Below are 15,791 nucleotides of genomic sequence, written 5' to 3'. Positions count from 1 at the left end.
GAAAAGGGACCCTTCGCTAAGACAACGCAATTCCATTTACGCAAAAATGCACGAAAACGAACCAATCAAAAACAAGGGGGAGGAGATCGCATCGTCTCTAATCGTGATCTCTACATCGCTTTCACAGGCGACGTAACGACGACACAACACTTTCGACGCCAACTGATTGGGATTCCTTATTCCTCCAGTATAGTTCTATAGGATAAATATTTTGTGGCAAGCCAACAGTTGGTGTCTGATTCCTCGTCAGATTTCCTAAAAATTTTGTTTTGATTATATATAACGTTCGCTTTCCTTGTCTTCACAGTTAATGACGTATTAGAAATCAGCATTTTAGCTACTTCCAGTTCGGTAAAAACGTTTTAATTAATGAGGAAACATGGCATGAGTGGTTACGCGCAGTGATATCGTCTCTAACAGTGTTTTTCATTGCCTAGGCATGGTTTTTCTGCTGTTACAAACTAATGTAAAGATATTTTTGAAAGTATTATTGCGTATCATTGCAGCAAACGGCTTAACATTCTCTTATTCTCGTGAAAAACGTCGGATGTTAAAGCCCTTTTTTCTAGTGTTTACATTTAAGTTGAATGCCTGGGATAAGTTAAGTGTGGACAAGATAAAGAACTTTTTTTTTCAAATCCGTCCTACTTCCATCCATATAAATCTTTCTCACAAGTTAATTTTTCGGAGTTTTAGTAGTGTTTTCCAAAAAATACATCAAAGATGTCGCTTGCGGAAGAACTTATGGCAGACTTCGAGGAGGACGATGCGGATGAATTGGAACAAGCCATGGAAGTAAGATAAAATCCTATTTTGCCTCAAATGACTACAATTTTTCTCACATTTCCTGCTACAGACAATGAAAAACGAAGATGACATAGAAGAAGCAACTGAAGTTGTACCTGGAAAAAGCGACTATAACTCGGTTTACGATGTAGCTAAAATGACTTTGACGGATGAGTTAGTTTGAACTTTACTAACGGTTTTTACTCTACCCTGTATGGAAGATTCTGGACAAACATGCTATGAATATTTCATGGTAATCTAACTATATGCATTGACATTTTCCGTTCAGATATAAGGACTTGATAGCGACTTTAAATGCCGAACTCGAACGAACTGACGAAGTTCACGTTACCGCCCCACTCGAAGCAGATCCTCAGTATATTTTGATTGTAAAGCTTTCCCATGTACGTACTAATCGTTAGAACTTTGTGCTAGTATTTCTGTATTTCTGTATTCTGTGTACCTTGTTTTATGCAAGAAAAACTCCATTTTAGCTTGCTGCTGATATTGATGGGGAGATCAGTGTTATTCATAAATTTGTGCGTGACAAATACGAGAAACGATTTCCGGAATTGGAGACGCTGGTACCAAATCCGCTGGAATATTTAGCTGCTGTGAAACTTCTTGGAAATGAAATCAATACGAAAGGACAGAATAAGGTACGTTACACCCTTGTTATACTTGTTGTTGTTATTTTCATCCATTGATTCCTTCTTGTTGCGAATCATGTATTCTCTCTAGCAACATGATCTCTTCATAGTCTTCCAAGAGCAGTGTTTTGCTTAGCTAATTTCCAACAATGCCCCGTGCAGTTATCTTTCATGTTCATGTTTCTGCAAAATAATCATCTTTTAGGAATTGTTGGGGCAGATCCTTGCTCCTGCTACGTGTATTGTTGTATCGGTAACGGCATCTACAACACAAGGTAAATCGCTAGAACCGGACGAGCTGAATGCTGTGCGAGAAGCGTGTGATCTCGCCGAAAAGCTACATACGGTAAGTTATCGATGCTGTGTCTGTCGTTTTCTGGAAACATTGATTACAGGACAGAATTTCTATGCATCGTCTAGTTGAACTCCGAATGTCGCTAATTGCACCGAATCTTGTACATTTGTTAGGAGCAGCGACTACTGCACTCTTGGTCCATTTTTTTTTCTTGCACCACATGGGTTTCGTCACTCAGCCGTTCACATTGTAGGTTTCACAAGCCGGTGGTTTGGCACCTTTGTCAAGAATGCCTGCGTGCAACATCCAAGTTCTTGGCCGTCAAAAAAGATCTCTGGCAGGATTCTCCTCTACTTCAGCCCTTCCTCATGCTGGATTTGTTTATTTTCATCCAATTGTGCAATCTATGCCGCCTGATCTCAAATCGTGAGTATGTTCTCCAATTATGAATGTTTGCTCTTTTTAGTACTAATGAAGTAAGCATAAATGGTATAGGTACCAACCATGTAATAGTACTGTATAAACTTTTGATTTAAGGAAAGCGGCCAAAGTTCTTGCAGCTAAATGCACTCTGGCTGCTCGGGTAGACTCCCTACATGAATCCCCAAATGGCGCTATAGGAGTACACTTGCTTGAACAGGTTTGTTCTGGATAACTGTTCGTTTTCTCTAGAGCATTATTTAGTTTATCTGTTGCAGTTGTAGGTTCGAAATAAAATGGAGAAACTTCTGGAACCTCCACCTGTAAAAGCTAGCAAAGCTTTACCAAAACCGCTGGACAAGGCCAGCAAGAAACGTGGAGGTCACTAGATTTTTGGATATTATGACTATTCTCAAGAATGTCATTGGTAGTAGCATCAGTTTTCCAGGGCGTCGTGTCCGTAAAATGAAGGAGAGAATGGGTATGACTGACCTACGAAAGAGTGCCAATCGTATGAATTTTGGAGAGCTGGCAGAGGATGTGTTGCAAGACCATATAGGTTTTGATTTGGGTCAGGTAGGGAACTTGATCTTTTTAGTCATGGTATCATGTCCACGTAGGATTCGTTGTTTCTCTTCCTCTTGCTGTCGGTTCTTTTAAAAGCGCTCTAACATAGCAATGAATTAAATTACTCCCCTTTTCTGCTTCTATTCCTTTATAATGTGCAATTGTTGCATCTAATGATAGATTAAAACTGGAAATATCGCTGGTGGACGAATTAGAGCTGGAGTTGTGGACAATAAGACACGTGTAAAGATGTCGCAGAAAGTGCAACGGCAAATGGAGAGACAGCGTGCTCAGGGTGGAGTTACAAGTATCCGTAGCAAGGTAAGCTATATTGTTGTGTGTTGATCAGTCTCAAAATAATATTTTCGGAATATTAGGGTGGATCTCTCAGTACCATTTTTTCCATACGAATACACCATATGTCCCTCTAAAAATCATTTTTAGACTGCTGGTACTGCTTCATCGGTGACATTTACTCCTGTTCAAGGACTTGAGATTATCAATCCAACTGCTCTTGAAAAAACTGCCACTTCTTCGTCAACATATTTCTCTTCTTCTGCATCTTTTGTGAAAGTTGCAACCCCCGCATCTACAAAATAACCATTAGAATACATTGCAGGTGTGTACCTTCAATATGTAACAAGTTGTTAACAAATAATTGACTTGTTGGATATTGATAATTGTAAATGAATGATCTGGAGTTCTTGTTATGCTATTTCGTTACATTCACTTTGTTCTTCCAACACTCTAGTTTTGTTTTTGTTCCATTTCTTGTCCCATCATTTGTGTCTAATTATTAGACAGACAATAAAGTACATTTCCAACAAGTCTTCTCCTTTAAATTAACCATATCGTATTCTGTTCTGAATTCTGAATTACTGTATTTACAATATATTTACATCACGTTGGTGCAAAAATAGGGCGCGTTTTCAAATATTCATTTCGAAACGCTATAACTCGCCTCAAAATCAACTTTATCAATCGAAATAAGAACCATTGCTATCTACACAAATTTTGCCAGCAAGACACAAGCTTGCTTATTCCCGCTGCATAAGAATCAAATCAGAGTTTTTGGATTCCACAAACTTCACAAAAAAAAAAACCGGAATTCGTTTTCGGTATCGCCTTGGTTTTGGAGGAGTGGGCAGATTCAAACCTCCGATCGATCGTGCAGTTAGCGGAACCTCTAATCGCTACACGCCCCTACGGAGTCTTACTCATCCTATTTCGTTCATTTCATGTTGTACCGTAAGTATCGCACTCGTTTCGAGTGGAAGCCTACTATCATCTCAAACGTCCTGATTTGTGATGTAATTGATTTGATTGAGCGGTTTTCTCGACGACTAGACCCCTGCTAACCTTAATCAGATGAATCAGACTTCGGAGCTGTCTGAGGTATTCACCCACCACAATTGATTACGCGATTAAACCACGAGTTAGATCGTTTTTAACCAACTATATGCTATACGGCTATGTCCACTTACAGGCATCACCCCACGAATCTGAGGTGGTACGGATTTCAACAACGGAGTATTCGTACACGGGATCGTAGATTATGGAGAGGGGGTGATTCCGTCCATTTCTTCCTAATTGCCGTAAAAACGGCCCGGAAGATACGGCGCGTGCACAAAGCTGGCGCGCTCCAATCGAACTCGTTCTGGGAAATAGCGCCCCGGAACGCCCGAAGCCGTATCTTCCGGGTCGTTTTTTACGGCAATTAGGAAGAAATAGACGGGATCACTCCTCTCTCCATAATCTACGATCCCGTATACAAATACTCCACCTGAAATCCGTACCACCTCAGATTCGTGGGGTGATGCCTTTAAAGTCAGCCTATCACGGAACTGACGTGGTACGGAAATCCCAGGAAAAGTAGAGTTCGAGTTGTGGATTATGGGAATGAGCGTGGTTCCGCTCGTATTCCCCTAATCGTCATTTAGAAAAAAAAAGACGTGGGAGTTAGAGTTTCTAGTTTCTACGAGATACGTTGGAATGTGCACCCTTCTACACGCTCCGGTCTTCTTAGCAACCTATTCGTTGTTTTTACTTGAATAGGCTGTTGAGATTACCTCAGTAATATTGGGCCGATCGATCGTAGACGCCGGGCGTGCACCATGATTCCGTGTTGTAGCCAATTCCGCTGGAAGAACACCCTCTTCCACGACGTTTTTTAGGACGACTGGGGATTAAGCGGGAGCCCCCTCGTTTCCTTAACCTACAAGCGGAACTCTACATTTTCCCTTGGGTTTCGGTACCTCGTCAATTTCGTGATACATTGCCTTTATTGGGAATGGACCTATGTCAGAGCTGGACAATACCCTTTGAGAGAAAGCGGAAGTGCGGTAAGAAACGCGTTCGATAACAACCAAGTATCGGCAAGTTTTGAAGTGTCTGTGATGTGGCGTTGAAGGTGAGGATAGAAGAATATAAGAACATGCTAAGGGTTGTTCAAATCAATTCATTGTTAGCATGGAGCTGAGTCCTGTGCTGTCAAAGTTGTTTCCAACACCGCCTGGTTCTCAAACCCCACCTCAGGTAGGTCCAGTTCTGTAAAGCGATGGCAGAGCGATGTGGTTTTTCGCAGATACCACGTGCACAGTACGGCTACCCTGTTCCACCTGCACTTCGACCTCACGCTGGCCCTCCCTCTGGAATAACGTTTCCTAACGCGTTGTCGATGCTTATGCTTCGTTCAAATCATGCTGCACATGTGAATGGTAGCTTACAGAATCAGGGTAAGGTAAGGATTTTTCGTAGTATTCGTAGTAGATTCATTTTATTTCTGGTTCTGGTTCTTGCATTCTATCCTTTTAGACCTCAAGCAACTTCGAAATCCACCCATTACATCCAGAAATACGCCACGTAGTACCGCATTCTGACCCGGCAAAGTCTCCAACTGAGGATACGAAGAAAAAGAAGCGAAATCAGCACAATAAATCACGTGGTTTACCGCGCCACGTGAACTCCAGCTCAACGTCACTTCCAGAAAGCGTTTCGATCACTCCCAGTCAAGTGGTAGGTGTTTGTTTTCTGTGAAATGAAATTCTAGCTGGCGTTACCGTAACCTCACCCGGATAGTGCGGGGATGTAGATATTCACCTAGTGGGACGTGCGACCTTGATGTACAGCAGTTGAAAGCACTGCCACTGATGGGTACTGCTCCATGATTATTACTCGTTATCGGTCGATTTTTTACTTTTCGAGAAATCATCTTCTGTTCTCTCTTTCTCTGAGCCATCTCTTTAATGCGTACCTTAAAGTACTCTCCCGAATAATTCGTTTTAGGGAATAATTGGAGTTGGAGATGAGTATTTCTTGTAAAAATCTGTAAAATTAACTCAGTTGAAATTTGCGGTCAATATTATTTCAGCGAAAGCTAAGCCAGAAAATTAACATATTCTGTGTACGGAAATTGGCTTTTATGGATAGAAACGCTGAATTCACTCGGGTAGCTCCCACAAGTCACTAACTAGACACGGGTTCATAAAATTCACTCAAACGATTCCGAATTGAAGTGATTTCGTTGGCTCAACTCGAGGAAATTGATCCAGACAAACAGACAGCTAGACACTTTATCCTTTCTATCCTTTATAAATTAGCCTGCATACTCGGTATTTCTCCTCTGTAGATCACATTCCTCCCCCCGGAAAAATAAGTACGAATTATCGTCAATTGTAGCGATATGATAGTGGTTCGTAATGGGAAGCGCTGGGCAGAAACTATTGAGAAAACTCCATATCCGAAAAAAATTAGCAAATCGAGAACCCTCTAGCATTGTTTTTTTTCGTTTTCTCAGTATTTTGGATACTAATCCTGTAATTCTGTTTTTAAAGACCCTTTTAAAGACTTTTTTAAACGCTCGTTGTTCACGCTGTTACCACTACTATTCTTACGGGAACACTGATCTCTGTGAGGAATTCCTCAGATTTTGTGGTGATATGTACATTTTTCATCTTCACATGATTCATTCACTTTTTTCATTCGATCAACAAGGACATATTTTCAGTTGTGGCCCTCTCCCTCTTATTTATTTATTTATTTATTTATTTATTTATTCTTCTTCCCTCATGTGATTCCTTATGCGTAAAGATCAAGATCAGCAGATCTCGCTTGTTCATTAGCAATTTACTGCAGATGATCAGCACCTGTTAGGCCCATATCCCAGAAATTCTCAACCTGCGTAATGTGCCTATACCCGAAATTCCAGATAGTCCACAGAAACACTTGTTCTTGTATTGCTGTGGACTATCCGGATTTACGAAAATCAACACATTTTAGATGGAAAAATGAACTAAATAAAACGTATGTAAAAGTAAACTTTTTATGGAAAATGAAGTAAATAAAACGTATGTAAAAGCGAAAAGAAAATGAAATAGGCAAGAATGAGAACGGATGAACTTTAAGAATGAGTTGAAACCTAATCTTCTCAATAGTTTTCTCGTCCATAACCCGTTACTAATTGTTTGATGAGACATCCTTGCGACTAAAATCTTCCACGTTCTCTCAGATACGCTCGATATTCTCCTTTTACGGTGTGGGATGTGCATGATTGTTGTCTGATGTTAGCGGTGGTCTGTCATCTGCGGCAGTAAACATAGCTGTGCAACAGATGTCACCATTATTTACTACTACGATTACCGCCATTCGAAATGTATTGAGGACACGATGCACTGAGAGTACTCGTCGTAGGCAGTGATCGTGTTGAAAAAAAGTAAGAAATATAATTAATATAATATAATATAATATAATATAATATAATATAATATAATATAATATAATATAATATAATATAATATAATATAATATAATATAATATAATATAATATAATATAATATAATATAATATAATATAATATAATATAATATAATATAATATAATACACTTGCAGAAGTGCAAAAGTTCGACTTTTCTTGAATCTTTGCATAGAGATTGCAACTTGTCGATAGTCCAATTTAGCAACACCCAAGATTGTTAACAAACTTAGCGGATCTCCGCGAGCGGAGCGATTTTATCACGCGGAGGTCCGCCAGTATCACGGCAACGCGGATACTTAAGCTTTGACGATTTTGACGACGCCGAAACTTTAGCCGTAATAAAGTTTGTTAACAATCTTGGCTGTTGCTAAATTGGTTATCGGCAAGTTACCATACACTTAATTTCTCGGTACCATCTCAACGTGTTTTTTTTTCAGGTGGTCTCCTCCACGAATGCCCCTGGAGGTGGCACAATCGTCTCGTCACGTGATGAGAAAGGCCAGATCCATGTGAGAGTAGAGTACGACCGTAGCCAGGTAACTACCAATTGATGAACGTGTTGTCCTCGTAGAAAAGTGGTAAGGTTAAGAGGTTAAGGAGAGAGAGGTTAAGCGCAGATAGATTTATGCAATGAGATCTGCGACGAATGTTTTCTGACTTAGTGATAAGCGCTGAGAGAAACTGCTGAGGTGAATCCATATTACTATGAAATTTGGAAGCGGCAAATCATTGCTGACGTCATCTTTTCTTTTTCTTCTGTACTTTTCGGATCCCCTCAAATCCTTTAATCTTGTGCTTAGCAGCTAAAGATAAATTTCGTTGGTTTTTCCTCGGGTTTGAATCCCTCGCGTATAGCAAATACTGACAATTTTCTTCAAAAAAGTGCTATTTAAAAAAAAAACAGTTTTTAGGGTTTTACTCTTGATGCGATAAGAAAAACCAAAAATAGAAGTAGTAAGCAATTTACAATTTTTATAGTTACAAGGATCGAATGGCGATCAGCTGAGCTGAGATTTACTTCTACTCGCCCTCTCTACTCGCTAAACATTTTCACTTGGCAAATAGAAACTTTTAAAGAACTCAGAGTTGAATTAAGATTTTTTTAAAGATTTGAATTTGATGGTTTCGAAACGTCTCAAATTCTGGAAAGCACGCAACAAGCAGCACTTTTCGCAGCTGTGTACTGTCACCGAGGCACATGATTCGATGAAATGAGAAGGAAAGAATTGTTCTTTCGTAATATAAATCAAAGAAATTTACTTACTATTACACTACTTTACTTTTTTTTTACTTTTTTATATTTTTTTATTACTATTTTACTGTAAGAAATCTTTTAAAATGTGAAACCAAGTTTTCACTGCATCAGAATTACCGGTGATTCTACTGAATATGTACTGAAAATGTGTAGTGCAGGCGGTAAGAGGTTCCGCTGTGGCTCCACGATCGATCAATGGTTCCAAAATGCACCAGAGCCAACCAGGCCTTTCATGCTTCCATGGGTCGATAAATTGATACCAAACTGGTCCAGGATACCACTGATTACCACTGACTACCAGAATCCACCGACTTGATACATAGGCTCGTCCTCGCAAGTTACTGTGTAGCCCAGATACGCGTTCGGAACCTCAAGGAATTCTGAATTGAAATGACTGCGTTGGCGAATCCCAGGCGGGTTGATTATCGGCCCGGGCACTTTAGCCTTACCCTTTGTTCTCTGAAAAAATGTAGATGATGTGAAATAGTATGAGCGTGGTGCTGTGGTATGTTTGTTATGTTTTTTTCTTCCTAGATCTGACAGATCCGAGAGCAAAGTAGTAGTTGTTGTTGTTTTGCTGAGTAGTCGAGCGCTCGCACGTGCGGGAATTTGAATTTGAATTTGAAATGAAGTACGAAATTTTCAGATCCTTCGCTCTGCTCACTCGCCATACTCACTTTTGCCACCGGCATGTCTGAAAAATATCGTTTTGAACACATCAGAGATTCTCAGTCGATTTCCACAGAGGCACGGCGTTAATCTCAGCTCTTCGTGTGAAGTGGCTACGTGACAATGCGTGAAGTCTCATGAGGCTAGTTTTCCCCCACCCCGGAACTTTCCAGACGTGGATATAGCTAAACAAGGCTGTTGACTTCTTTACGTTGTTCTCTTGTGTTGTCCTATTGTTTCTCTGTCTTTAGTTTTTGGGCTTAACGTAAAAATAAATGATAGCATTGAAGCAGTCGTGCATACCTATGTAGCAGACCGAAGTTATGACCGAGGAAAGTTTGACTTTCAATGAACCTCGCACATAATAAGATACTGTATTGATTTTTGACGAGCTATACACGAGGTTGCTAATTGATTTTATAGGCTTTTGATTTACTTTATAGGCTAACATTTCGGAAAATTCCCTTCTTAAAAGTTAGTGAAGTTATGACCTTCGTGGCAGCTCCATAAGAAGTATATGGTAGTATGGTTGGTAGTATAGTATACTATATGTGGCTGTAAAAATTATCGATTATCTTTTAGTATAACAATATTACAGAAATTAATACGACAAATATCGATCATTCAACGAATTAGAAGGAGTTATTTAAATGTATAATTTGCTGTATGTTAGAATGTGAGCTTCAGAGAATGTAAGCAAGAAAAAAAAAAGAAGAATGAGGACTAAGAATTAGAATAACCGGTCAAACGTTATTGCATTTGATCATAAATTCAATGAAGTCTTCTATTGAATTTCACACAAAGAGTATTTCATAGTGTTGGTATAATTTATATTTATTATATTTTTATATTTTTATATTTATTCAGTAACTGTTTCAATCTTTGATGTACGTTTTCTGCTTTTGATTTACTCTATCTGTTCAATTAAGTGGCTCGAAACGGCTAGTAACCCCAGTCCGTATGCTTGAAAATCAGAATAAACAACAACTCAGACACAACAACTTCTAAAAAAAAGTGTTTAAGCAAATAACTGACAGCAAGCCACCTATGAATTCTAATTTATCTTCATGAATACGTTCGACTGTTTTCCTTCACGGAATGGACTGCGCCAGGCTCCACTGACAATAAACTAGATTCTAATTTTTATTCAAATGTTCTAACTCAGACAAAGTATGTTTCTTTTTTTTCTGATGCTACATTGAAGTATGTAAATAGATACAGGAATAAATGAAACATGTAGAATAGCGTTAAACTTGAATTTTACTGCAATCAATAACGATTTCTAGACCCAATTTGTATCCGTTCTGCTAGATTGGACAGCAGCAATCCTCAAATCCTTTTTCTTATGACTGATTTATTTGACACCTCAGTTGTTCCGTTGTTGTAAATAGAAGTTTTCGCATTATTTTACAATTGCAGATATAGTAGGATCCAAAAAAACCTTGTGTATTTCTTGAAAAAAAAAAAAAAAACTCCACGAGATAATGAAAATTAGGCGTAGGCCCAAGATTCGTTTGTTTTCTCATGGGACTGCGGTTATTCCTATTCGGGATCATCAAATGTTGCTTTTTCTGTGGATTATTTTGAGGAGAACGAGAGTCCATTTAATACATGAATGCAAATGTAAATATAAATATAAATATAAGTATAAATAAATGAATAAATAAATCAATCAATCATCAATAAATAAATGGTACAGTAGCTAAAGTGAACAGTAGCTAAAGTTATCCACCTCTAACGCATATCCATTCGTGTTTTTCGTGCAACTGGACTACGGACAGTTAAGTGTGATGATTGCGAGAGAGAGATTCGAGTCTTTCCGAGATATTACGTGGGTATTGGGTTGACTCCGCCCTAAGTCATATGTGCGCGATGGTGTGCTGCTCGGCGGTGCTGTTATCCTCGATTCTACCTCTACTTTCCGTGGCTCAACTTCCGCTATGCACTCGAGTACAGGCTTGTTCGGCTCGTTTGGATATTTATCCGCTGCTCGAAGAGGACTCATCCGGATGGGGTTCCGGCCTTGTCCCCCTGTACGATGAAGTTTTTGGTCCTGTTTTATTCGACTATACACAAAGTTCCGAAACCGCCAACTTTGATCTATGTGAATGCGCGAATAATGGGACCTGTGATAGTGAGATCGAGCACAGGTGAGCATCAGCACACCTTCATACAAATATTGTTTGTTTATCTATACATTCAAACATTCTACATGATGTTGATGTGTGGCAATCAGTCACAAATTGTTTGTTAAGGGTTTTATGTATTGTTGCTTAATTTTATACGTTTCACCCAGCTTTAGTTCAGCAATGTTTGAATCTAACAAATTATAGTTTCTGAAGCTATCCGAGTTATTCTCTTGGACATTGAGATCAGAAGGCAGTGTTTAATCCTGGAAATCTGTGCCGACACCAATAGTGCACTTTTTGCCTCAAGTGATAAATGTTGCCGGTGGTCAAGCAGTATGAAATATTGATAATGAGTGGTGGAGATATGTGAACGCTGAGCTATGTGTTCGTTTATGAGCAATAACAATGGATAGGACGATTATTTGTTTAAATCTCTAAAAATGTAAGCACAATACCACCTTTCCTCAATTGTACCTCACCAGCAGTGCTTCTTCAGCATTTTTCTTTTTTGCGAAATCGTTGGGAGTTATATCATTAGAAATTTGGCAGGGGCGGGCGTTAAAGGTCCGTTGTAGCCAAGGGTTCGGAACCGCCTCGGTGCAAACCAAGGCTTTCATCCCTCCGACGGGTCCGACGTATTGGCACCAGACTTGTCTGGGAGGACAAAAAAAAAACACTGACTTGATTATCGGCCGGCACCCGCAAGGCATTGTATTGGCCAACACGCGTTCTAAAACCTCAATGATTACAAATTGTTGCAGTAAAACGCGTTGTTGCATCCTAAGTGGATTGATACGCTAGTGACATTATTATCCTTTTATCCATCTACAACACGGGTACTACGGATTAGTCGTCGCCAACCGTCCAAATCCTTGGAAGTGGGCAAAGTTAAACTTTGGAAATTCCCTATCAGTAGCATATTGACCACCTGTTTCAAATATACTTCCAGAATTTGGTTTCTACAAATGTCTGACCTGAAAATAGGCGAAAATTTGCTCACTTTCGTTTAGCTTCTATTTGTATGATACTTGTAATTGATCTGCGTCCAAAATCATACTTTTCTCGAAGTCTCGAAGGAATTTTCTCGATCTATACTTTGCACATCACTTCTCTCAAAACTATTTAGAAAAACGGCATGGGATATATGGTGGAAAAATCACTGAAAAATCCACGCGACTGTTCAGCAAAAAAAGATTGGAAAAAGCGAACACGATTTAGTTAAAATAAGAAAAATCTAATGGTTCTACAGCGTAATGTGTCTAATTTTTAGCAATTATGAGCTGCTTCTAAACCAAAATTTTGTGAGCTGCTGTATAAATAATAATTAATCTATGTCTGAATTGAATTTCAATAAACTAACAAATCCTGGAGAGATCTGTGGTGACCTCAGCTACCAGGCTTTCGTTCTTCTTTCCTAGTTCATATCTCAGTACTTCATATAGTGGGTCAATTTACTTACATATATCCTGTTTAGGAATCTAAGGCTTGATGAATCTGTGAAGCTAACATTTTGCGATGATGTACAACGTCAATTACCGTTGGAGTGTAAAGGGCAACGTGGATTCCCACGAGTTATAGGAATAGCTCATCCTTCAGGTTGGCGAACAATTTTCACCTTTTCAACGACTCTTTTTTTTAGAAATGTCTAAGCTGTGATTATTTTCACTCACATCATTCATACACCTCAGTATTATCCAGAATCCCGTCTATATCGATGTTGTTAATAATTTTGAGCGCCTTCGGAAAATTGTACCTGAGGTTATACCCGCATAAATTTAAACTTTCACTTATAATTGATCTTTTTTACTTGACTTTTGCGTTGCATTATTATGCAGTAGCATTCAATTTGATTATTGTTTTTATTTGAAATCGTAAAATGACCAAAATATCAAAATAACAATTAGATGTTATTTAAAAATAATAAAATAATTGAAAATCAAATGCTTGACAGATCGTTTCATTCTCATTCTTCTGATGTGGTTTGATTAGAAACACGTTCACATCTTGAAGAGTAATTCCATCTTATTTAGAAAAAAAATTAAAGAATAACAATGATATTTTCTCTCTTTATTTTTGAATTGTTTCGTTCATATGGCTTAATTAAATAAGGAAGGAAAATTAAATAAGGTGCCCTGAGGACTTAGCGCTTGGTTCAACTGCACTTCCTTATAGAAGCGTCCAGTTCAGTCTGTTATTCAGCGTATTATCTGGAATTATTTCAAAAATTTCTCCGTTATTGTTCATTTTTTCTAGCATTTGTAATTTAATACTCCTAATTAGCACATATCTTACTGATCCATAATTGGCAGCACTTTCCAGTGTCATGTGAATACATCATATTCTTTCTTTGTACATAAAATAGATAGTGAAGGTGAACAGAGAAACATAAACATGTAAGCAGATAAGGAAAATACAATCGAAATTATCTAATAGTTCCTCGATTATATTTTATCTGCTCTTTTATTCTTTTATTCTTTTTTTTCCACTACTCAATTTATTTTTGTCCCAGTCATTTCCGTATAATTAAAGTGTCCGTAAACTATTTTGAAGAATTACAAATGTTCCTTTCTTTTACATTTGTCCATACATACTGTATTTATGCTTTTCTGAATAGTCACCGTATAGTACTCGTAGATTTCGAGCTTCATTCCCTATAACAAGCAAGAATCTTATTTTTTTAAAGCTTTATTACCCTTAAAAGCTCATTAAATCATAAAAGGTGGTATTTTTTTCCGTGTTTCTCATTTTGTTTTGTAACTTCTACAATCCATCTTTTTCACCTCAAACCTCTATATTGTTTTTAAGATAAGTTTCTAACAATTCCGGTCAATTCTACTGAGTTGTTATTTCTATAGGATACGTAATTAGCTGAATATTCATTTAGTCGGTAGAAAATTTCTCTCCTATTAACGAACAATTTTGAGAGAAGTTTTCATGCGAGGTAGATCCAGAAACGGCACAGATTAGGTTCTACATAACATTAGCAAATATAGCCTAGTTACCGTTGCTAACGGATCCAAATGAATTTCGGATGAACAAGGAATTTTTGCTGCGTTATATGTTCATAATAGTTGATATTTCTTGAGGTTTTTCATTGGTCAGTAGCAAGATCCCAAAGGGAAACCCCATGTCCTTCTTTTAAATGAGGAACTTACCAAATTTTTTTTTAGAAATAAAAAAAAACTTCCTTCCTTGATGTAGTATTGTTACGTTGATATACTTCAACTAAGTGCAGCTAGCACCCATCTGTAAAGAGCGTTCCTTAAACAACGCAAGTTAAAGCGTTCCTTATTGGATTTTGAGCATTTTGAATTTTTTTTTGAAATCATTTGCTGTCATTTTGATTTAATGTAATAGTAGTGAGTAGTACAATAGAAAGTGATTTTGTCTAAATACTCAACAATACTCAGTAGCTTTCATTTAGAAGATTCATTAGAACGAGTCAAATTAAATGTACGGCTGCGTTAAATTGCAAAAATTCATTCATTTACGACCATCCTGTTGTTCTTTTTTTCTTATTTTGGTGATTTTTTTGTCTGCTTATGCATTTATATCTCTGTTCCTTGTTGTGTTCTGGGCACGTAAACAGTTCCTCTTTGAATGGTTATGCGTCGAAGAAACGCAATTCGTTGCATCTTCCAATGTTGTTACATCACCGGAAGCGCATTGTTGATCAATTAAGAACTGGCGACCACGGGACAACTGCTCCTACCTCCTCTACATCAGCTTCATCAATTGATTGATTTAAGGGCAGCATGAAAGACCTTCAATAATCATATTTATGGAGCAGTGTTAACAAATCCGCTTTCTCTTCACCATTACCTCGTACTTTCTTCGTCTTTCAATATCTAACTACTATCTAACCATCACGGATTCTTTCGAAGACTTTATTTTTTTCATAGGCCAAGAAAGAAGTATAAACGATGTTTTTTTTTTGTAGGTGAAACAGTTTCAACAGTGAGTTCGACAGCCGTGTTCTGCACATGTCCATCCGGTTACGAGCGTCTACGACCGGAATATTGGGGAGGCTCAGAAATCTCCATTTCATACAAATGCAAGTGAAATGAGAAAAAAAAAGTATTTTGAGCGGTCGACAGCAGCACCAACGATGCTGCGTGCTTGTATGCAGCTCATATCTCGACATGTTCGTCTGGAAACTGGTGCCATGTTTTTCTCACGTTATTTATGGTTGTTATGTGCAATGTCGTGTGAATTATTGCCAGTATATAAATTAGATCCAGTTCTAGAAACGTTGTTCCCTATGC

The 15,791-nt window shown here is 38.2% G+C and overlaps 2 protein-coding genes across 5 annotated transcripts; both read left to right on the top strand.

Moving 5' to 3' along the window:
- Positions 1 to 723: 723 nt before the first annotated feature.
- On the top strand, positions 724 to 9,518 carry RB195_008010 (uncharacterized protein; the record flags this gene model as incomplete). Of its 3 annotated transcripts, XM_064181960.1 has the most annotated exons (19): positions 724 to 795; positions 857 to 960; positions 1,076 to 1,190; positions 1,281 to 1,445; positions 1,642 to 1,782; positions 1,832 to 1,927; positions 1,985 to 2,157; positions 2,269 to 2,371; positions 2,436 to 2,532; positions 2,600 to 2,727; positions 2,899 to 3,039; positions 3,163 to 3,291; positions 3,857 to 3,966; positions 5,024 to 5,107; positions 5,187 to 5,253; positions 5,303 to 5,458; positions 5,533 to 5,733; positions 7,911 to 8,009; positions 9,375 to 9,518. In XM_064181960.1, the coding sequence occupies 19 exons, from the start codon at positions 724 to 726 to the stop codon at positions 9,516 to 9,518; spliced, it is 2,325 nt and encodes a 774-aa protein (XP_064038710.1). The 3 variants fall into 3 exon arrangements, with proteins under 3 accessions (XP_064038710.1, XP_013292452.1, XP_064038711.1); XM_013436998.2 differs by lacking the exons at positions 3,857 to 3,966; positions 5,024 to 5,107; positions 5,187 to 5,253; ... (2 more) ...; positions 7,911 to 8,009; positions 9,375 to 9,518 and having other exon boundaries at positions 3,163 to 3,318; XM_064181959.1 differs by lacking the exons at positions 724 to 795; positions 857 to 960; positions 1,076 to 1,190; ... (9 more) ...; positions 3,857 to 3,966; positions 5,024 to 5,107 and having other exon boundaries at positions 5,188 to 5,253.
- Positions 9,519 to 11,260: 1,742 nt separating this feature from the next.
- On the top strand, positions 11,261 to 15,588 carry RB195_008009 (uncharacterized protein; the record flags this gene model as incomplete). 2 transcript variants are annotated; one of them, XM_064181958.1, is made up of 3 exons in its annotated part: positions 11,261 to 11,547; positions 13,001 to 13,122; positions 15,467 to 15,588. In XM_064181958.1, the coding sequence occupies 3 exons, from the start codon at positions 11,261 to 11,263 to the stop codon at positions 15,586 to 15,588; spliced, it is 531 nt and encodes a 176-aa protein (XP_064038709.1). The 2 variants fall into 2 exon arrangements, with proteins under 2 accessions (XP_064038709.1, XP_013292454.1); XM_013437000.2 differs by having other exon boundaries at positions 11,270 to 11,547.
- Positions 15,589 to 15,791: the final 203 nt, after the last annotated feature.

Source organism: Necator americanus, chromosome I (genome assembly GCF_031761385.1).
Source record: "Necator americanus strain Aroian chromosome I, whole genome shotgun sequence".
In the NCBI taxonomy this organism is placed as follows: Eukaryota; Metazoa; Nematoda; class Chromadorea; order Rhabditida; family Ancylostomatidae; genus Necator; species Necator americanus.
This window is presented reverse-complemented; position numbering and strand designations above follow the sequence as displayed.